General features: G+C 41.2%; 1 protein-coding gene across 2 annotated transcripts in view; it reads left to right on the forward strand.

The window, feature by feature from the left end:
* The window catches only part of afg2a (AAA ATPase AFG2A), a 108,823-nt gene that overhangs the window by 74,211 nt on the left and 10,969 nt on the right, over positions 1–23,643 (forward strand). Inside the window, exon 16 of one of the 2 annotated variants that reach the window (XM_077531980.1) lies at positions 19,859–20,035. In XM_077531980.1, coding sequence (XP_077388106.1) covers positions 19,859–19,966 — 108 coding nt within the window. In that variant the 3' untranslated portion in view covers positions 19,967–20,035. Of the gene's footprint in view, positions 1–19,858; positions 20,036–20,850; positions 21,016–23,643 lie in introns of those variants that run through there. The other variant, XM_077531979.1, reaches the window with a different exon arrangement.

Raw genomic sequence — 23,643 nt, forward strand, 5'->3', positions numbered from 1 at the left:
TGAGATAGGATATTTGAGTTTTGTTTAAGCTGTAAGCCATAATCAGCAATATTTAAATAATAAAAGGCTTGCAATATTTCAGTTGACTTGTAATGAATCCAGAATGTATGGCATTTTTGCTTATTTAATTGCATTACAGAAAATAATGGACTTTATCACAATATTCACATTTTCTGAGACAGTCCTGTATTCACATCATTTTTAGCAAATATTTCCAAATATTTCTATTCTGCATTTCAAACGACATCATACAGGCATTTAATCACATTTATTAATTTAAAAAGAACTGAATAATAGTCACAATTTTAATAGACTAAAATAGTACTTTATAATAATAATCATAAAATTGAGCACTTGCTAAACGTGCTCACAAACAGACCTTTGGCCTATGACGTAGTGGCTTTGAGTTGTGCGTGCTCTCGCACAGGATGTGTACACGCAGCTCCTGCTCTCAATGCCATTTCCTGCCTGCCATGTGAAAGGTGAGTCAGGATGGGGCGGGGGGGTGGGGGGGGCAAGTGGCGGTGGGATGTGCCTCCTTCCCTTCCTCCTGTCTGAAGAAGAAGAAGGAGGAGGAGGAGCACATCCGCGTTTGCCAGGTGTTCCTTTTGTGGTCCCCACCTTGCACTCAGGCATGGCGGATCCAGTACAGATAGGAATGTGTAGTGCTTTAGCGAGTGTGCGCATGTGTGTGTGGCAGAGGTGGTGAGGAGGAGGGAAAAAAAAGTGCCATTCTTTCACAGTCAGCTTTCAGGCCAGGGGATGATCTGTATTTTTGTGCCATATGTTGTATTGTCACGGACCGACTCCAATTATTAGGTAGGTAGGTAGGTCGAGCTATCTTGCATGATAGTTAGCTACCTCGAGAGAGAGAAAGCGATACTGTAACCGTAACCCTGGAATTGAAGTCTTAGTTTGAAACATGTACTCTTGCTTGAATCCCTCATTTGAAACCTTGAGCCTGGCTCAAAACCCCAAGTTTGTCCAATCGTTATTAACTCTTTCACTACCAGCCATTTTAGAAAATTTTAGGGATGCACGATAATGCAATTTTCAACCGATAACGCTAAACCAATAATTTAGAGGTGCCGTTGTCGATAACCGATAAGTAAGCCGATAATTTTGCAAAATTAATTTGAATACAAATATGCTTTCAAGTGCTACTATAAGTCTAACAAATACATTGAAACATTGTACAAATTTTGCACAGTGTTTCATTGTATATAAAGCACCATGAAGCTGAATTTTATTGATATGAGCCACAAACACAACAGATGGACCAACGTGGCATGTCTATAATTATTGCTGGATTTTTTTATTATCTGGTTTATCTGTATGAAATCAAATTTCCGATAATTATCGGCAGATTTCTCTATTATCTGGTTTATCTGTTTGACGTCAAAATGGTCGATAAGTGCCGATAATTAGCGGCCACCGATATTATCGTGCAACACTAGAAAATTTCAAAATTTTCAATACCCACGCGATATTACGTTCAATAATTATATATAAGCCGAATCTACCGAATGACAGAATAGAATAGAATACTTCTTGCCCCGTCCCGTTCTTTCATAATTGACAGTAGAAAAATGTAGGTTTGCCAAAATACAGCCGTTTCCCCCATGGACTCTGAAACTGTGTTTATGTCGTATAAAATTGGACAATGATGTAATCTACCGGTGGTTAGGCATCAGTAAAGTTGTTTCCAAGTTTGACATTTACAGTGGAGCATAATTCTTCCCATCTATCCCCACTCTGCAAAATTATAATTAACAAGTATACTTGTCACCAGGACTGAATGATTTAAAGCCCAAATTTGAAACCCAAACCCTTTTTTGTAACCTTATCCCCGATTTGATTCGACAGTATAATAAAAAAAAAAAAAAAATCAACCCGTTCCTTGAATCCATAACCCTGTTTTGACGCCTTACTTCGAATCCCTAACCCTGTCCTGGGAATTGTGAACAATTGTGATTCTCAGCCTTCCAAAGCGAAGAAGGCCTGCCTGGATGCCAGTTGAGTATGTGCTCGTGTGTATTTACCCAGCGCAGGTTCACCACTTTCAAGGCCGCTGTTACGCTCCACAGACAAAAGCGCTTTTCCACAGAACATCAACAAGCTCCTTATCAAAGTTGTAATCACAACTGCCTTAAAAACACACATACACGCCGTGCGATAGCTTCACATTCATGGCACCCCCACACATCGTGTTTTACACGTATTACTGTAAATGCCATTAGCAAAACCGTTTTGTTTTGGGGGGGTTTTTCCTCCTCCTCCACACACAAACTTCCTAAGTGGCCTACACAGGACGCAAATCCCGATAAGAGAGGACAATTAGCGCAGGGACCCTCATCGCAGAGCGTTTCGCACCCCCCCAAAAGATTTGTATCTCTGAAGAGAACAGACTCTCAGCTCCAATTGCAAGCAGATGGCAGATGTTGTTTTGTTTTTTTGAAATGAATGCTAATTGGTGGCCATATTAGGCATTCTATTGTATGGCGCTTAAGCTTAGTTAAAAAGACAGAAATGTGATATCGGCTTATGCTCAACTGATTTACTTTTGCAGAAAACATTAACGCATGGAGTAAGGGGGGAAAAAAACTTCACTCTCACCCTCAAATGCCTTCACCCAATCACCCAACTTTTGGAACTTTTCCAATAAACGTCATATTTTTCTGATTGAGTCAATGAAATGCTTATTGGTCAATCTCCCACATTTTTTTTTTTTATAATGAAATACCACATTCACTGCCAGCCCAGTGAAAATTTCTCTTTGGCATCTATATTCGTCAATGGCAGTGAATGAGTTTTAAATTCAGGCAGACAATGTACCAGCATGCACTTAGCAATGTGATTCAGTTAGCAAACTGACCTTGTATAGTTGACCTAATTTTCAATTTCAGAAAATATTTCTCTACCAGTGGTGAAGCTTGACAACATCCAAATATGATGGAAATTATGAAAATGTGTAGGTATTCACTATGCAACTATCCACTGTTCTAACCTCCCTTGACAAAAAGCTTGAGCGGGTTTCTTAAACGGCCAGCTACCCCATAATGACAGCGTTCAGGTTCAATCGCAAAATGAAAATAGATTATATAAAATGACTTGTTCAAATCAAGTTCCAATCCTTTTTTTAATGCCATTTATCAAAAATATTGGTGGGGGTTAGGAAAATTGCAACTGGCAGTGTGAAAAGGGGGGTGAAAGGGTCTACCTATACTGCCTAATTTTAGTCAGAGCCCTCACTGCTGATTGGCCACAAAGTGGTTGGAAAACTGTGTCTAATCATTATATATTATTTTTCAAGTTCAATCTTGGCAGAAGTCTACACTATCCAGAAGTCCATTTTGGTTGTTTTTGTTTTACGCCTTCACACGCGTTTCAAAATAGCAACGTTAAACCGGCGCGGCGAAGGCGAGGCTTGTTGTTGGAAGAAGCGGAAGACTTTCAGTTTTGCGGTTTGTTGATGGGGAGAGATGAAGCAGTTGACAGCATGTGAATAGACCTGTTTATCTATCTTTAGAAAAGCAGGCTTGTTGTGTCCGTGCCAAAAGGGAATCACCGAGATCCGGAGTTGTTACACAACCTGGGGCGTGGCGCTCTGGCGCGGAGAAGGCGCGCTACAAGTCCACCAGGTTGCCTCGCAATTGTACGCTCTGAACAGTGATAAAGAAGTGACAGAAAATGTTCTACATGAAGATTACGTATTTTTTCATGCATTTGCATGATTGAGCTGTAACAAAGAATCTCAATCAGATTTGTCATTTGTCCATGTTTTCCTTGTTTGCTTTTCTACAGTAAACCTCCACCACGTTGCAGTTAGCTATTCACAAATTCATTTGTTTGCATTTTGAATGGAACGCCAGAAGGAACCGTACACAATCAATTTTATTGACGCAAAAATTGTGATTAAAAAAAAAAAAAAAAGGACAAATCTTTACATTCCATTTAGCGCATTCAAACCCAAAAACCTTGTCCTTCACTCCCAAAAACGTGTGAATACGTTTTTTTTGTTGTTGTTTTTTTTTTAATTGTTTTTTTTATGCAAAAGCGTACAGAAGGCTTTGTAACAGCTTCTTACACTAAGAGGTGGCTTAAAGCAAAACAGTTATTACAAAAAACGGGCATCAGCCGGGGCCTTGTTGCAACAAGCTCTTTTGGACTGTTTTCACCAGGAACGGGAATATCGATGAAACTTAGCTCTATATTTTTTTCCCCTGATGAAAGAAGAGACTCTAATCTTTCTTTTGGTCGGTTCCATGTTTTTATAGCAATAGAGCACAATAATTTGTGGGCCTTGCAAAATCAGTCAAAATCCAGTATACGAGCCGGGAGCGAAACGGGTTTGCTTCAGAGAAAATGGCTGCGAGGGAATGAGTTAATGACGTTTGTTTTTTGAAAGTGCAATATTCCAGAGGGTTTTTTTTTTTCTAATCAAAAACACATGAATATCATTTCAAACTCATGTTAATAACCTTACTACTGCCGCCGATGACGAAAAACTGCGAGGTCCGCTGTCCACAGCCGTTCCGTTTTGATGCCATTTTTACCGAACGGCAGCTTGGTGAAAAAGCTGTGAAAATGTTGACTACTAAAGTTGCTTGAATATCATAAAAGTCCACCTTTCAGCAACTTTTATCTCGCTGAATTTTACCATTCATTGCTTGAATAAATGTATACATTGATGCTATCTGTTTTAGTGCTGCAATTTGCTATGAGAAAGTCCTAACACCAAAGTGGACTTGGCGTTGAAAGCCTGGCAGTGCAAAGTCCTATAAAAACATTGTGCTAAGCGCGCTAGCCGCAAGATGATGATTCTTATTAAGCAGCTTGTTCTTCAACCGCCGTGACGGGAGCGTGCAGGCGGTCACGTCTGGCAGTCTCCGTCCGGCTAGCGCGATTCAATTACGGGGGGGCGGTTGGGGGGGTTTTTGCCATATTTTTACTGTAAGACAAATACAGAAATAGACTGCTGCTGCTGCTCGCAGCGGGCAGTGTTGGGTTTCACTGCGCCCAAGCCAAGGTCAGACTGAAAAAAAATAAATAAGAGGAGGATATACAGTATGACTTGTGAAGATAGGGTTGCTCATGCCAGTATTCCATTGATTACTTTCTCTGTGTATTATATTTTATGGCGTTATTGTGTTACATAATGTCTTTATTACGTTTGGATGGGTCAGCTTTGTTTGACTGTGACTGAACACACCCTGCCCAGCATGGCACAACAGCAAAGTGCACTTGCAAAGTTTGTATTGTTGTGGGGTTTTTTGTTTTTGTTTTTGTTTTGTTTTTTGGTGCTTGCAACTGCATTACTCTGTAGTAGACTTTATACCAATCTGATTGACTGGAACGGCCGATATTTAGCATATTATGCAACTCAGTGATCGCCTGTAATGTCTTAGCTTGCCCTATAAAGGACATCATTGGTCAGCTTCACGAAATAAGATATTACATGTTATTTTTAAATGTTAATCAGAATTTTATTGAGCGTTTTTTGGCTTTTGGGCTGGGGTGGGCGGTAGGTTCTCATGCATTTCACGTGACGTCAATTAATTAATTTCATTATTTGTGGGCCGGGCCAGTCCCTGTCACCTGCAAATGGTCATAAATATAAAAGTTTTTAAAACAGATGTATTCCATTCCACTCCATTTTTTGATTAAATGGGTGATCCTTTGTTTTTGAAAAAATTCGATTACTGATCGGCCCGAAAAATCTTGATTGTGTGAAGCCAACTGTCGTTTATAAAAGATCACAAGATGGTGATACTTTCTAATTCTACTCGTCAAGTACCTTTCAGAGCCTGTACTTTTTTTTTTTTTTCTTGAGTAATTATTTGAGTACATTTACTTTTACCAAAGTTGTTTCTTACACAACTAATTGTACTTTTACTCAAGTAGAAATTGTCATTATGTTTCCCATCTCTGGTCACCGGGCTGTCGCTCCATATTAATTCATTTGCTCCCAAATACATATAAATACGTTCTATTTTAAATGTTTTAAGTGTCCAAAGACATATTTATACCTTTTTTATGTTTTTCATGCTAGAGCATGCAGAAGCACCCTCTCAACTGCAAATAACGGTTGAAGAAATGGTAGTTATTACACAACCAGCCAGTAGGTGGCGGCAGAGTGAAGATCAACCAGGACCATGTTGGAAAAAAGCTCAATTACTCACATTATAAATAAATTGGAGAATAATGATGAAACTTAGCTATATTCTAATGCTAATTGCTGCAAAACGGAAACAGATGGAAATATACTTTTTTTCCCAGATGAAAGAAGAGATTTTAATCTTTCTTTTAGTAGGTTTCATGTTTTTATAGCAATAAAAAAAAAAAATCATTTGTGGTGTATGTTATGAGCACCGCCATGGAGAGCTGCCGTCCAAAGCATTGATTATAGAGCACCGGTGAACCCCCCCCCCAGTACACACCTCCAGTTAAAGTGCCCACCCCTTCCGGCCACATAACTCGAGGCATTCGGAACTCAGGAGGACACCAATTTTGACCAGATTCCACTTTCTCAAATTGCAGGAAAACACACTTAACGGATGGGCCCTCCCGACATGAGAGGAGCCATTGTTGCCCCCGCATGCCCACCCGCCTCTTCCCCTCACCTTCCTGTAGCCCGTCTCCCCGGCGTGTCACATAACGAGCTAAGAGCACACCTCCCCCCCCCCCGCACACGGGTCTTCAACAGGCGAGCCTTTGACAAGCTCGGTCGTGTAACGAGGTGGGGGGGTCGACTCTTCGGGCATCTGAAGGGGCCATTCTCCAAGGTCAGGATCTACCAGGGGGGGAAAGTGTGTAAATGATACCTGATGGCCTGTAAAAAGATCATTTGATGGACGGACATGCTCGTTAGCGCTGCGACTGACAACTGTTCGTTTAGGCCAACGTCTCACTGACACTTTGACATCTCACTTCAGGCCCTTACATGCTGCCTGGGCAGGACGGCGGTATAGTGGTTAGCATGTCCGCTTCACAGTTCTGAGGTTCAGCGTTCGAATCTCAGTTCCGGTTTTCCTACGTTCTATCTGTCTTTGTTTGCCAATTATGTCGTTAATTAAACACGTCGTGAAAAATATTGGAAAGAAACATTTTTTAATTTGTCTTAAGTGAATAATATTTCATATTTGGTGGCATAACACTTATTTGCAATAACTGTGTCAACCCTGTGACCCATTGAGTGTTGCATTCTTCATTTGAAAATTGAAATGCTTTTCCAGGCCTTTACTGCAGCCTCTTTCAGTTCTTTTTTGTTTCTGCGGGTTTCTCCCTTCAGTTTCCCCTTCAGGAGGCAAAATAGGTGCGATTGGGTTCATGTCTGGAGATAGATTTGGTCAGTCTAAGGCCAGCTTCCACTTTTTTCCCCTTCATGAAGGGCTTGGTTGCGTTGGCAGTGTGTTGTGGGTCATTGTTTTGTTGTATGATAAAGTTTCGATTAGTTTGGATGCATTTTTTTCTGTAAATTAACAGACAAAATGTTTTTTGTTGTCTTCAGAAATCATTCTGGTGGTCCTGTGAGTTCCATCATCTTCCAAATCATGAAAAACACTCTTGGCTGTCAACTGTCAATCAAATATCACTTCTACGACCCTAAAAATCGATGCTACATTGTCTAGCATCGTCCTTGTTGTCAAGGACGATGCTGGTGGTGGCTCGGTGCTGGCTCGGTGGTGTCAAAATCCGGTCCTGCATGTTTTAGTGGTTTCCCACGTTCAACACAGCTGATTCACATTTAAGCTCATCAGCAAGCTCTGCAGGAGCCAGATAATGATCCTGATCATTGAGTCAGGTGTGTTGGAGTAGAGAAACCTCAAACATGTAGGACTCAGGCCCTCGAGGACTGGACTCTGACACCTGTGGTCTACACGTTAGAGCTGTGTAAATATATCCGCTTAAAATCTCTGGTGACCGATATGGACTGTAACCTGGCGCCTTTCCACAGCGTGACGAGAGGCGCTAATAACATCACAGAGCTGTTCTCGAAATTGTGGCATCCTCGAAAGATGCGTTTTCAGGGTGTAGGCATAGCTAGCTAACCGCATGCTATAGCTACTTGACAAAAGTATGCTTGTTTGCTACATGTATCAACTTTTCCAACCTCTCTAGTGACACGTTTAAAAAAAAAAAAAAAAAAAAGTGGCTAGCAATTTAATTCCACTCAGAAACCGACAACATGAATCATTTTCAATGGCACTCATTCAACTCACAAATACTACAGTTTCATACATGCTCGGCTTTATTACTTTATTCCGTTAACCTCCTTGTGTGTTTACGTCAGCCTGTCGTTGAGGTCAAAAACTAGTACCGGTTCTTTCAATCCCTCCATCATCGCTACGAGACATTCCTCAAGCCAGCGGCCAGGAAGTGCGGCATGTAATTTGCACTGTCTGAAAGAATTATTCAGCTCGGCAAATATGATGAGGACGTTGAGAAAAAGAGGTCGGTGTATAAATCAGCAAACGGTTAGTCCAGGAGCAGATGTGTGATTGGTGTCCACGAGGCCACGCCCTCAGGCCCAAAGCTCCAGCTGAACATTTTTCTCTGTTACAACACATCCCGCTCGCCGCTTCCTTCCTGCCTCACCCGTTGACTTTTAATACCTGCCTGTCATGTTCTCTTTCAGTACCTCCCCGCTTCCTCCTCCTCATCCTCCTCCTCCTTTTTCTTCGCCAGCCTCTCGTCGTGCATCTAGTAATTACCGCAGCTTTTGAGAAAAGCCTTTCATTCAAGTAATTATCCCCCCCTCCGCGGAACACAATAAAATGGCTTCCCCTCCAGAGGAAAGGGGAAGTTTTGGGGTTGTGGTGCACTCGCCCCCCCCGGTTGGATACTTAATAATACAAGAGGAGGCCGGAGCGTGTGTAGAAATGAAAAGCAGCTTTTGATTTAGGGCTACAAACTTCGAAGGGAATCGAACAAAATCTTGAGGCCATTACAAATATCACGTGCATTTCAATGTAAAATTGGTTGTAAAATGTGTGCATCTGTGCAAAAGGTAGACTGTTGAGTTTTGCTGATGACTTTTAGTGTTTCAGGCTGTGAGCGTGTTAGGATTTGATCATGCAGACTTGCCAAGGTGAAGGCATTTTTTTTTTTTTTTGCATCAATCCACTACGTAGCAATGACAGTGTATAACAGGCTGCAAATATCAAGATTGATTTGGATCCCAAATGTGTGAAAATATGAAATGGTAAAATCAGATTAAGTTTCACTGTTAATTGAAAATATTTTGATAGATTATTAACTCATTTTACCCCCAGTCATTTTCACTGAAGCAAAAAAGTATATTTCTATCTGATTCCGTTTTGCATTAATTAGCATTAGAATATAACTAAGTTTGATCATTATTCAGAATTACAATTGTGGGGAAAACAGCTTGTTGCAACATGGCCCTGGTTGTCTTACACTCAGCTGCCACTAGCTGGCCGTTTTTGTATTAACTACCATTGCGTCAACTGTTCTCTTCATTTCAGAGACTGCATCAGAGCCTTGTATATGCTCTAGCATAAAAACAAAAACGTATAAATACGTCTTTGGGACACTGGTAATATTTAAAATAGAACATATTTATACGTTTTTGGGAGCAAATGAGTTCATTTTGGTCGCTCTCCACTTTGACACCTTTTGATTTAGGTAGCCAATAATTTGTTGAACCCAGAAGAGTAACGTGAAAAATCCATGATAATATCAATATCTGTGGAAATAACCTCAAAACATGAAAACTGCAGTTTCCTTCTTCCTGTTGGTACCTTTCACACGGAACAGCAAAACTGCATTAATTGGACAGGCAGTGTTAAAGGGGCTTTAGCTTGCACTTTAGCGCAGCCCCACCTGTTGCCCTTTGGTAGGAAGGAACAGCTGGTCTCCATGGCAACCATTTGTGCCACCATCCCATGGAACTGTAAGAGGAAGTGTCCTATCCATGTCAGCATCGGGGCCAAGCCAGCCTTGTGTTAACAGATGATCCGATTCCCATTCAGACGGCTCGAGTGTCGTCCTCGCTGGTCGACGCTGCGGAAAGGCCGCCCCTTGTCTGAAAGCCTCCCGAGTCCTCCGCTCGTCTCCCGTTTCCTGTCTTCATTACGAGCTCCTTTGTGCTGTGTTCTTTTTGCTTCTTGCTCGACCCTCTTGACTCCTCCGATCACCGTGACTTTCAATAGAAAACACATATAGTTCTTAATTCCTGACAGTGCGTGATAGGCTGTTTCCATCTGATTCATTGGGACTCTAAAAGTCCAAAAATCTGCTTGGGCTTGTCTGAGACATGAATAGGAGTGCTTTGACGTCTTTTTGTGATGCAGCAATCGTCATGACAGTGCATGATAGCCTAGCTTGCCTCCAAAAAGGGAAAAAGCACACTTCAATCGTTTCCAGCTGGATTTCTTACCTTACCATAAAGGGAATGACATATTTTCCCATGTATAAAAGTTTTGTTGATGGATGAATTCATGATAGTGTATGATAGATAGGCTGCGATTTTGACCTACAAATGTGGGAATAAATCCAATTGGGAGCACATTAGAACTCCCCATGGACTCATATTGTCACAACAGTGTATGATAGGCTGCTTGGGGATGATTTTGACCAAAAATGTTTTTTATTTTTTCTTCTTCGGAATTGAATAGGGCTTGGCTACAATCTGAATAGCAGGGCTTTGACCTGGATCATAATGACAGTGCATGATAACCTCCTTGTCATTTCATTTGATCAAAACTTGCAAATAAGCTACTTGGGAATTTGTTCGGGCTTGGCTAAATGAATAATATGGGTGACTTGAGCCTGTTTTTGGTGCTGGAATAATCATGACAGTGCATGTTATGTTGCTGGGCATTCATTTTGACTCAAATTTGCAAAAAAAAAAAAAAATGCTTCAAAGTTAGCAGGGATGCCTTAGACATGAATGGGAGTGCTTTTACTTGGCTCGTGGTGCTAGAATTCTCATGATATAGTGCGTGATATGCTGCTTATAATGGATTATGTCTGAAAATGTGCTTCCATTTTGCCTGGGAATTTGGCAGAATTTGGAAGTAAACATTGAATAGTTTTTTGTTTTTTTTGTTTTTTTTTACTGTTCATGATGCTGGAATTGTCACAAAAAGTGCATGATAGACCGCTACCTTAAAAACATTATTTTTGTGTGTGTGTGTGTGAATGGCGAGCAAGCAAGTTACTGAGTTAGGGAGGCAGCTTGAAGGGAACAACTGAGCTCATTTTGATGAAAACACACGCAACTAAAAAGTGGAATGATGGACACCTACTGGGGGGAAACGGTTCAAGTTTTCTGCTGTGACAAAAACGCTTTTTTATTTATTTTTTTTATTTTTTTTTTTTTTTTTTGCGGCAGCAGATTGGGTTTCCAGAGTGGAGGCATTGAGGCGACACGGAGAGAGGGTGACCTTGTCTATGAGGAAATCTGACACAGGTTTTCACATGCTGGGTGGGGAATTTTTCTTTTTGTGTGTCCTGTCCCTCCTCCAAGCCTAAAGTCCCAAGACTTGCATCTCCGCCTATTTTTTTTTTTCAGTACAAGGCAAAAAATGCAGCACATCTCGCATCTAGCTCGTATAATGTGCCATGTGGTAGTAAGTTGTTCAAAAATCTTGATTTGTCTTTTATCTCTTGTTTTCCTCTCGCTTGAGACACACACACATGCGCACGCACGCACACACACACCAGGCTGGGCTCCAGTCCCAGCTCAGGATGAGGGTAAACAAAAACCAATGTTTAGATTTCACGGAAGTGGAAACGGATCCGGCCGAGTCGGTTGTGTCACTCAGCAGCACTGCTGTTTATGTTGGTGCGTGTCAGTATGTGTCTGTATGCGAGAGAGACAGCAATTAGAGAGATACTTTATGTTTTTTTTATTTTTATGCGAAGCTTTGTCAATTGCATTTAGGACTAACATACAATACATTTTAGAGACTAATGTTGGTTTCCATAGGGACTGTGGTATCGACAGTTGACACATAATTTAAAAAAAAAAAAAAAAAGATCAAATAATTAACTCTTATTCCAACTGCATTAATTACAATAAATTGTAATTAACTAACGAATTATTTTATCCAACTAATGTATTTGTAATGTGTAATTGTTAGCCTAATAGCACAATTGCCCAAGTCATTTTTAACCTCACCAAATCAATACTAAAAAGTATTGATTGTACTGAACGTGCTTGCTGAAAAATGTTTGCTTAAAATATTTTACAAATATTTTTAGTTTATGAATTACAACCAATTAACCAATTTTTATTTAAAATAGTTTTCTAAAATGTTCGCTCCATAAAAATGTTTTTTGAAACAATGATTGTTTTTTCTTTTATCCTTTGCAAAATAATAATAATAAAAATAAAAATAATAATAATAATAATAATAATAATAATAATAATAATAATATGCCAATATTTAGTTTAAAAGCTTGTTTTTTCAATGAATAAATACATATTAAATAAGCATTTCAGGGAGAACAACTGCCAAATGAACTATTAAAGCAGTCTTGATACTGAGTGTCAGCAAAATGTTAGCATAACTTTAGGCTTAGCATAACTTTAGCATTTGGTTAGATGAAACATGCTTGGGCTAACAATAGCCTAGCATTATTTCACACACAATTCCATTTGCTTACCTTGGAGCCGACCAAGGTGTGCCTTTCCGTTTAGCCGCTGTGATTGGCCAGCCTATACCCTTTCCCCGCTACACTGTGATTGGCCAGCCCGCGTCGAGGGGTTTGCCGCTTAGCTCGAGCTCAATTAATGAAGAATGTGTGTTTTGTGCGCTGTTGGCCAGACAGCCTTGCGTTGATTCCACGCCAGTCCAGTCAGGAATGTTCAGGGTGCCCACAGGAACCGGCAGACGTTCACACTGAAGGCCAGTTCCCTTGAAAAAGCCAGCAGAGAACTGCGGACAGCTCTCAGGAAACAGCTCTTTGTAAAACAAACATACATGTGTTTTATGGCAGACACTTTACTGCTGCATTTTTTATTTTTTTTTAAATGATGATGGCCTCCAAAGAGTCCACTTTTCAACATGGCCTCGCTCTCATTTCCTCTGCTTTTCTTCACCCTCCTGTAATAATAATCTTGCGTTTTGTTTTGTTTTTTCCCCCAGCAGTTTTTATTGCTTTAGTTGTTTTGACACATCCGGGGGTTGAATTGCGGGGAAACAAGTGGAGAGTGGGTGTCCCTCATTAGCCCCCAATCGCCCTTTTGTCAGGGCCCCTTTGTAAAATAGTGTCCATATGAGTGTGACCCCTCTGTCACGCACACATACCATAAAAGCTAAAAGAGCTCAGATGTGTACACGTCTTTAAAAATATATATAAATTTAAAAAAAATGTCCATTCACTATAATAAAAATATATAACTTATTTTAGTGGACTCTTGTTATATATTGGAAAAATAGTGGAAACTCTAAAGACCTTAAATAATATTGAAATCACAATTACTCATTGATTTAAAAGCTAAAATGTTTGACTACTAAAATCCAACGGAAATACAACTTGAAAGAGCAACCAGCAAATAAATAAAGAAGTAAAATAATAATACATTAAAATAATAGCAATACAAAAAAGAATAAATTTAAAAAATAGCTAATAGCTCTTCCTTCTGTGCGTCCCTTGGCCTCTAAGGGGCAGTGTTGTGCTGTGCATGCATGGAGTACACACGTTAATATAAGAAAAGTAGAAGAAGAAAGCCACGACAGAGCTTTATTTATATATAACTCCTTTTTCACATATTTGCCAAAATATATACATTTGAGTAGTGTCAACTGTCTGTTTTTGGTAATACAGCCTTTCTGTGTGAATATTTGTGAATATCACTCCCGGTACACAATGCTAATTTTCTGTTAGCTCTCCGTGGAATATTACATTAATTGCTAGCGTTAGCATTGGGGATGTTTATAAAACTAAGTATGTCTTGGATTGTATTGCATACATGTAGAATGTGTGTATGTATTTTTAGTGTTTATATTATTCATAGGGTTTATTTTTACAACTGGGGTGTGATGATGACACAGCATAAAACGCGCTCAGGAAGCATAACATCACATACACATCACACGCTTGCTACGCAAAAGCGACACGGCGCATTTAAAGGTGCTTTCACAACATCGCAAGTCATCGTTCCATTCTTCTGTTATAATGTTTTTACGATTGTGACTCAAATCATGTTCTGCTAAATTTGGTATGGTCCTTGAAGGACCTCTAAAAAGCCATTTGAGGTGTGAACGGAACATGGGTGCATGTCGGTACAAGTCGTCCATTTTGTAGAATGTGATCAAATGGTGGTGAGCCTCAGGGAGAGATCAACACACGCGTCATTAGCATCATTAGCTCGTCCCGTCAAAGTCATTTCAATCAACACTTCGTTTCTTGCACTTAATTTGTGCCGGTTTACGTGTGCGAGTATGAAATATAATGAGCAATACGTTCACATAACTAAGTCATTAATGTGTGATCGCAATCTCAATCATAAATATCCAACAATTTTGCTAAAAAGGGTATTTTTTTTCACCATGTAGGTGTAGATACTTTTTTTAGTCGAACCACTTGGACCTCTTCTAGACCTCTAGTTATGTTATTTGGATATCAGTTACTTTTTTTAAGCAAGTGTATTTAAAAAAAAACATACTAATTCATCTGTGAGACTATTTACACACTTCTGTGGGTACTGCTGTTTTGGTTCGCAACAGGGTTTAAAAAGGCATTGGACTAAGGTATTTTTAGTATTTATATTTTTGCTTTTATTTTGTTTTACTTTGTTTTACTCTGCTGTCTACAGCCAGGTTGGCGTCATGAATGAAATTTGGTTCTCAATGGAATTACCTGGATAAATAAATATTAAATGAATGGAACAAATAAAATATGGTTTGGTTATAGCATCTTTTATGGGGATGGCCACTAGTTGAGAAAATTAGGTACTTCAAGGGTTCCAGATGTTAAGTATACAGTACTGGTCGGTTCCCATAGCGGAAATTTGGGGTGGCCCTTCATTCAGCCGGTGTGACTCATCGAGGCCTCCGAGGATTGCGGGCGGACAGGTTAGGAAACCGCATACGGCGAATGCCTTCAGCCGAGGAAGTCCACTCGTGTCTCCGCGGGCAAGCCCGCAGCTGTAAACAATGTACAGTGATTCTGAAAGCAGCGCTTCTCAAACTGGGCTCCACCAAATATTTTGCCATAAATTATGTTCTATCAAGTGTGTACATGGGAGTGGTGCGCAAATAAAGCAAATTAATTACTCCTTACATTAGCTTTGGGTTAATTACAAGCTCTGATGTGATGGTAAATGGCACTTGATTTATATAGCGCTTTTCCACCTTACAAGGCCCTCAAAGCGCTTTACATTTTAACTACCCAGTCACCTACTGATGACGCTGCATCAGGAGCAATTGGGGGTTCAGTATCTTGCTCAAGGATGCTTCATAGTGGTCACAATGGCATGGGATCGTACCCACAACCTCTGGGTTGGGAGACCCCCAAATGTTGGTGATGGTGGCACATCACAAATTGAACATACATCCCTGTATTTTTTTCAGAACAGCAATGTTACTTTGTGCTCAAAAGTAGACACATTTTTAATTGCTATTTCCAGGTATACATGGTGGTTGTGTCATGCCTGTCATGTTCCGAAGTTTTTAGAAGGAAACTTGTACATATGAATTGCATACCGAGGCCTACGTAGGTCTAAGAATATCAGTTGTGCCATTGAGGAAGAAGACACAGCGTGGTGTGTGTCTGTACACTCGTAGCTGAGGGAGGGGTAGAATTCCCTCGGCAGCAACACTTGTGAACTGAAGATTCTCGGCATTCCGTGTTGTGCAAGGAGGTCTTGAGGGTCTTCCTAGACAGGAAGTCGTCTGTCATGAGGGATTATTTGGAATGTCTGGAATGACCGCTGTTGTTATTTTCCTTTTTTTAGCGCAGAAGCCAGTGCAAGCAGGGCATTTCAGTGTCCAGGCATCTCACGATTAGTCAACCAATCAGTTCAACCTTGTGAATGCGTGTATTGTTGAAACTGTGTTGGTTTTCACAGTCAGAACCTGGCGTTGTTGAAATAGTCTTACGGTGGTGTCCCGTTTGAGTTCCTGCGGTTATATTACCACAAAAGGTGTAAAATTGCCCATCATTGGGGAAAAGCCAATAAAACGGCATCTTTTAGAGGCTGTAAGAACGGGAGGGTTTGATCTCCAATTTCAGTCTGCCATTCCAATCAGGTTTGCACATCCTCTGGCAGCCTCTCTGTGCTTCTCCCGTCATATAGAAGCACATTTCCTCGCTGGAGGCATTTCTAATTACTTGTGGCTGACGTGTAGTGACGGCATTCATGTCAGAAGTGCAACAAGGTGGATGGAATCCTTACCTAGACCTGTAACGGGACAGCAGAGGATTGACGTCTGTCCACGATGTCTACCAGGGACCACGCCACTTGTCTGGGTTGTCAAGTGGTCTGTCTGGGGCACTGAGACTTTGGGTTATGAAACAAACCAGCTCGCCAAGTATTTGTCTTTTAAGGTACCCCCCGTCGCCACTCCTTTCAGATCCTTGAGAGCAGGAAATGTCGGATGGGTGGTTAGGAGGGAGGGTGGCAAGGGGAGGAGGTTGGAAAGCCCTTCCCTCCCTCTAGGGCAGTCAGATGAGTTTAACAGTCTGGAAGCTGAGGTTCTGTGTCACGGAATCCTCGGAGCCCGGACGTCAGGAAGTTTCTACCGTAGCTTCTCTGGGATGGTTTGTTGACCAGACGAGGTCCTGCTGAGCCCACTGATTTGAACATATTATTCTAAGATGGATTGCAACTTGAACAAGTCCCCAGCTTGAAATATCTTGGAGTTTGGCTCACTCCCTACTCCCTAATCACCATGCGGTATCTTAAATTATGATTTTAATTTGTTCCGTGACCAAACTTGTAACGTTGAAAAGAATTGAAATGCCTTTAATCCAGTCCAGATCCCCAAAACCCCACAATGTTTTTATTCTTTGTTTTTGATGTAGAGAAATGTAATTAAGCCAACCGTCACACACATTGATGATATTTTTGCACCACAATTCATTAACTTGTCTCATGAGCAAAGTCCTGTCAATGAATTGTGCATTTGTTCCTTGTTTGGGAGCATCTGCCAGCACGAGGTTAGCGGGTTTGCACTGACAATTGTGCCAGGGAGCGCAACTCAGGAAGTGCCCCCGGCTGGTCACCATCCCGAAATGCCCCCGACCTCACCTCCCGCAAACAAAAGCACCGGCAATGCTCACTAATGTGCGGGAAGAGCTGTGACAAATTGGGCTTAGTGGGGTTGTTGTTGCCCTCCACATAGAGGTTGTGTTTGTTTGTTAGCGAGCAGGATCGTTCAAAAAATGGTCAGCCTGTTACTGTGCGAATTTTGTTTCAGATGAGCAGTTAGCACGTCTTTCCTCACAGTTGACTTTGTCTACACTTGACGGAGGGACATTCTAGTTAATTTGAAATTATGTATTCACGTTGAACCAGTGTGACTCCAAAATTGCATAACCATTTACACAAAATTTACCCACTAAAGAAAACAGACTTGGGTTTTTCTTTGTTTATTTAGCCGTTTTCAAGCATTGATTGATGGACTTTACTGGCACCTAATGGCTGGATCAGAAATTTCATCCGTTAGATTTGCAGATTTTAGTCCTTTTTATAAACAGAACCAGAAATTATTCTTTTTCATTTTGGCGTTGACGAACTTCCACTTAATAATGGCAGATCGCTCCCCTACCGAGCTACCAAGTTATGGAAAGCCAATGTGGGGGCCCTATTATATAAATTAGCTTAATTATGATATCGCAGTTGAAGCCACTGAGATGGAAGCGAGGACAACATTGCAACAAACCCGGATTTATATTTGCCCTTGGCTTTGAAATTTAGCTCATGTTTTAGAATTGTCGTAGTCAGGTTCTCCAACTTCTCCAGCTCTTGATCAACAACTAATGTATGTTCTTTCCACAATTATACATTCTATTTTCTGTACCGTTGTCGATGGTCTCTAACAACCACAGCCGGCAGTGGAAGAATCCCAAGACCTGAAAAACAAGAAGATTTCCTTTGGTGATCGGTTGTTCCTTTTGTCAGTGCCGGGCCACACTGCGGTTCCCTGAGGCGAACTGCTTATGTTCCAGCCTCTCGTGTTCCGCGTGCTAACACAGGAAAAACAGCAGATAAAAGGCTGGAAAAGTGTCCATCACGCCCTGTGAAATGGAAATTGCTTATCCAGAGGGGGAATGAGGAAACCGTAGACAAAAGGCTGGCGCTTGCGTCCTGCATGCTTTGCACGCAGGGGGAATTTCGAGGAGCACAACCAAGCTTGATGTTTTAGTTCAGACTGGTCTTTTCAAACTTTTTTGGACTTGGAGTCAAACTTGAAAGGTGACATATTATGGAAAATTTACTTTTTAGTTGCTCGTACAGACAGTTGGATCTCTGGAGTGCCTGCCCACCTGTCAAGTATGAAATTAAACAGCAGTCCATTTCTAAAAATGTGTCTCTGAGCAGCTCATTCTGGATTTGCTCCCTGCTGTGATATAGCAGTCAGTGTAATTTACTGTACATAATGGCTTCTCTGCTCATGACTTTATCAGCTACGCTGAGGGAAGTTTTTCAAACACTTTCAAGCAATGGTCCAATCGCCATGGTAACCAAAGCTGGACTTGCTATGGATGGATGGATGGATGGATGGATGGATCGATGGATGGATGGATCGATGGATCGATGGATCGATGGATCTTTGCCTACTGACCGCTTTCTTAGATTTTAAAAACTTACTTTGCGTCCTTCTTTTTTACTTAGGAACTTAATTGGAACTAACTTATTTACGAAGGTATTTGCTTATAAACTTATTTACTATGTAAGTAACGTGAACTAGCATAATTATCAATTTGCACAAACTTGTCAACTTACTTTCAAACTTCCGACCATACTTGGCAATGAACTTCTTTACGAACTTGTTTATTTAAAGACTAATGCGTTTATGAATTAGCTTGCTTACGAACTTATTTATTTAGCCGCAAACTTACAAATGAACTTACTTACGAACTTAGGAATGTACTTACTGGCAAACTTATTTAAAAATTTTCTTTGAAACTGGCAAATGAACTTACAAACCTACTGACAGATTCCTAACTTACGAACATTCTTTTTTTTTTACAAACTTACAATGCGCTTATGAACATACTTAAGAATTTGCTTTAAAACTTAACTAAGTTTTACTAATTAACTTACTTTGTACTTACTTTTTGGATAATTGGGAACTAGGTTGCTTTATTAGCCAAAATGTTAACATGTCATAGATGAGCTGAAGTTGTTCCCATAAAAACACTGTGTGTTACGATGAAGCGTGCCAGTGAGAGGACAAAAAAAATTCCTGGTCTGGCCTGGCTGATCACTCCTGACACGACCTCCCGCATGTCTCGCGTCTCCCGTCTTGTGGAGTGCAGCACCGCGGTGAGCCGGCCCGTCTGGGCCTCGGCAAGAGGCTCCATCCTACAAGAACAACAATGAAACTGTCATCACCAATTGATGCTTATTTTCCTGCGGATTCCGCATCGATTTCAAGATGTTTGACAAAAACAATTCACCATGTCCATTTCCCAATCTGGACAGCTTGTGGATCAGAAGGCGGCGTAGTTGTCACAGTGCAAAAACTAAAATATAACCAATATTTAAATATGCTTGTTCTTTGTCTTCCGGGATACTTCTTAACAGGCTGTTTTTGTTCGAGCATTTCACTTGCTTTAAGTATTTTTTCCTTAAAAATATGAAAGTATTATAACTTGTCGGGATTTTTACTATATTCCTTTTTTTAAAATGAATTTTTGTCGCATTATTTTTCAGGCCAGGCTTTTCTGTGCACGGTTGAGTGGCGCTCTCGGAGACGGGCGCACTTGTCTGTCCGTCTGCTTGTCTGCGTTGGAGAGGCGCCTGCCACTTAACGACGTCTGACAAGGGAGACAGCCGCGGCTTTCGGCTACTTAGGAACTGTTTTGGGGTCACACAGAAATGATCTATAGGAAGTGGAGCATCAGTCAGGTAACGCCAACTTGGCGGCCGCTTAAGTGGACTAACTAGTTCACTTTAGCTGAGGAGTGTAGTTAATTCTGAAGTCTGGATATAGTGGCACCTACTCACATAGATGCGGGCTGAACTTTCAAAGCTCTACATTGTGGAGGGCTTACAGTGGACCAACCAATGGTTTATTGTTCATTCCAGAGCAGAATATACTATACATTTCCTTATGTACTATCAACATTGTCTCTTGATTAACAAATGCCCCCTCAGAGACGCATCACTATTGCCCTCTGGGGAAAATTATAATATTTAGTAACTAATTATTGCCATACTTAAATGCTATTAGGACAATATATAACTGCAGATCCCATTTGAATGCCATTGCTAACCAAAACAGTAGCACCTATTGAAGCACATGAAATGCTTATTAGAATTTAGTTTCAAGGCAAGTCATCGAGGATAGCTCTGTAAATGGCCAAAATGACTATAAAATGAAATTGAATCTTTGTCTTGTGCAGAGGTTCATGTTTTGTGCGTCGCTCATCCATGTAGTATACAAATTTGTATCTCAGCCAAATTCATCTTGAAAGCCAAAATGACTCTAAAATGTCCTTTCCAAACAAAATGTGCCTGTTTCTTTTCAGGCATGTCTTGGTGAGACTTGATTTTTGATCTATTCATAGTAGACGTGTACCAAATGCCATGTTGCTTCATGAAACTGGCTCTAGGGGCTGAATTTTCAAAGCATTCGTAGACATTTTTGAGTCAGCCCTCAAAGAGTAGCGCTTTATTCCCCATGTCCTCTTTCCATCCCGCAGGCCCTGATGCGTCCAGGTCGCCTCGACCGAATCGTCTACGTTCCTCTCCCAGATGCTCCAACCCGACGGGAAATTTTTCGCCTCCAATTTGTGAACATGCCTGTGGCTCAAAATGTGTCTCTGGATGACCTGGTGACTTGCACGGACAAGTACTCTGGAGCCGAGGTGAGTTTGTGTCTACTGTTTGTCTACTTCGGTTTCCACTGAAATAAGCAGTGACAGCATGGAAAGATTAGATATCTCTGGACTAGTGCTATCTCTCAGGTTTAGTGCCTTCTCTCTGGACTTCAATTGGGACTAGAGCCATATCTCCCGGGCTAGACCTTCTGTCAAAACTAAAACTTTTTGGAGCTGTAACCTTCTCTCAGTAACTACAACCTTCTTTTAGCAGTCGCTCGTGTCTAGTATCTAATATTGTACCTTATCTTGGGACTAGTACCTTCTTTTGGAACTGTAACCTTCTTTTAGGACAACTGTCGGCAATACAACCTTCTCACTGGTCTTGGACCTTCTCGCGAATCTATTCTTCAGACGAGAACATCATTCCCAGGCCTCAAACCATCTCTTAAGACAAGTCCCTTGTCTCAACACGACTAGACTAGAACCTTCACTTGGGACATGTAACTTCACTTGGGACTGTCACCTTCTCTCAGGAATATTACTTTGTCTCATAACTAACACCTTTACTTGGAATGACACCTTTCTGTTGGGACTAGTACCTTCATTCAGGACAACCTGTCAGGACAAAAATCATCTCTGGACTCTCAGGGCTTAGACCCTTTCTTTGGACGAGTAGAACCTTCTCTTATTTGATTATATTTAATTTTGGTGCCTAATTGTTATATTATACATTAGTGTGCTTGGGCAGGATGTCATTTCGTGACGTTCGTTCTGTTGAGTTGCATATGTTTACGAGGCAGATCTGACACAGACAAATTGCAACCTCACTGACTTATCATAGCAACAGCCTCAAGGCGGTGTCTAAGGTTCCCAGTAATCATCTGTAGTGTGCTATCCAGTGAAGTGTCATTGTGCCTTTCCAGAATGTCGCGAGTCACCCTCGTGATCTTGGTGGCTGACTGTGACTGATCGTCGCACAAATGTTTCATTGTGTGACAGACTGGTCTCCTCGCATTCCACGTGATTCTCCTTCACTGAATTGCATCACTAATCCGACAGGCTATCGATGTGACGCTTCATTGTTGGCTATGCTCCCAGCAGAGATGTTCTGATAAAAAGTCAAGGCTGAACAAAGCTAGAGCCAGAAGTTCATTGATGGCCAAGGTTGGGGAATCCAGGTTCAGAAAGTAAAAACCCTGAAGCAGTTTGGCATTAGCCACAGGTGTGTCTACTCAACAGGTGGAGATGAACTCGTTCACCTTTGGCTAAAGCCAAACAGTAGCAGGGTTTCTACTTTCTGGGCCTGGATTCTCCAAACCCTGTTGGCAGCACTTTGGCTACCAGAGCCTGCATTCACCTGGGTTAATTTTGAAAACATTTCCCTTCAACCTCCTCCTGTGGACGCCTGAAGTAAGTCAAGCTAAACAGAGGTTATCAGCGGGGTCCTTCTCATATCCTGCATGAAGAAGGCCAAAGCGGCCGTACACCTGCAGGAGGTATGCGGCAAAAAAACAATTCCCTCCCTGCCCCCCTCCTGTTATCGAGTGTTGTGTTTGACATAGGGGTTTGTGCCCTGCTGCCTCATCTGTGGAATGGGTGCGTTGCCGTCACTTGCAGCTTCTCCAATGAAGCCCCACGGACGTTCAAAGACAAGCCACGGCTGATGAGAGTCTCACCTGTCTGTATTGTTTTTGACATAGCAGCTGCTGGAGGTCACATGATATTGGATCTCAAGAAGGGAAGCTTGGATGGACTAAAAAAAAATGTTTCAAACGAAAATAGCTGACTTACTGTTGTGTTTCCGGCATGGGTCCTTGAGACGTTTTCCGTCGATCTTGTTATAAAAGACGTGTCCACCACTAGATAAACTGGTGTTGGTGGCTTATCTTTTTTTTTTTTTTTGCAAATGCATGAGGGAGGAAGTTATTCTCAGCACAGTGCTTGGAGGCTTGTTAAAACTCACCTGTCTTCCTCCCTCCTTGCAACAACTGGTTTCCCAGCACTAATCTTTCCCACTCAACACCCCCAAAAAATGGCCACAGGCTCCTCTTCCTCCAAACAGAGGTGACATTTGATAGTGTAATCGTCGCCTTGTCAGCAACAACCCCCAAAGGAAAGGTGTGATGGCGTTTAGCTCCAGTTGTTTTGTATTTATGGTCGGGGAAAACACCGACAGGATTCATTTCACACAGTCGGATCGGATCAAAGTCAACAGATACAACCCAGTAAAGGTCCATCGATGCTAACATGCTTAAGAAAAAATACAGTATACAATAAAACAAGAAGAGCAAGGCTATCCTACTGTTTTGTTTTTGCATTTTTTAAGTAATTTTTCTTCAGCTTTACTGGGTTCATTTGAGCCGCATAACAGGAGGTAAAAAAAAGACAATAACACCTTTTATAATGACACACACAATACAATGCAGCCACCCACACGGGGAGACAAACAGTTTCCTCTTCACACCTGTTATTCGGTTACTCCCCTTTTTGTGATTTACAACCTTGTATTTGTCACTGCAAAGATTCTTATCAGCTTAAAAAAAGAGAAGGCATCTATAAATGTCCCCGATGCTCTTTGATAAACAGTAGCTGTGTATGCATTTAATTGTACCGTTGGGCAACGACTACAATGAAAGATAAACTGCTTAAAAAAAAAAAAAAAATGCACGGGTG

This window comes from Festucalex cinctus, chromosome 9 (genome assembly GCF_051991245.1).
Source record: "Festucalex cinctus isolate MCC-2025b chromosome 9, RoL_Fcin_1.0, whole genome shotgun sequence".
Classification (NCBI taxonomy): Eukaryota; Metazoa; Chordata; class Actinopteri; order Syngnathiformes; family Syngnathidae; genus Festucalex; species Festucalex cinctus.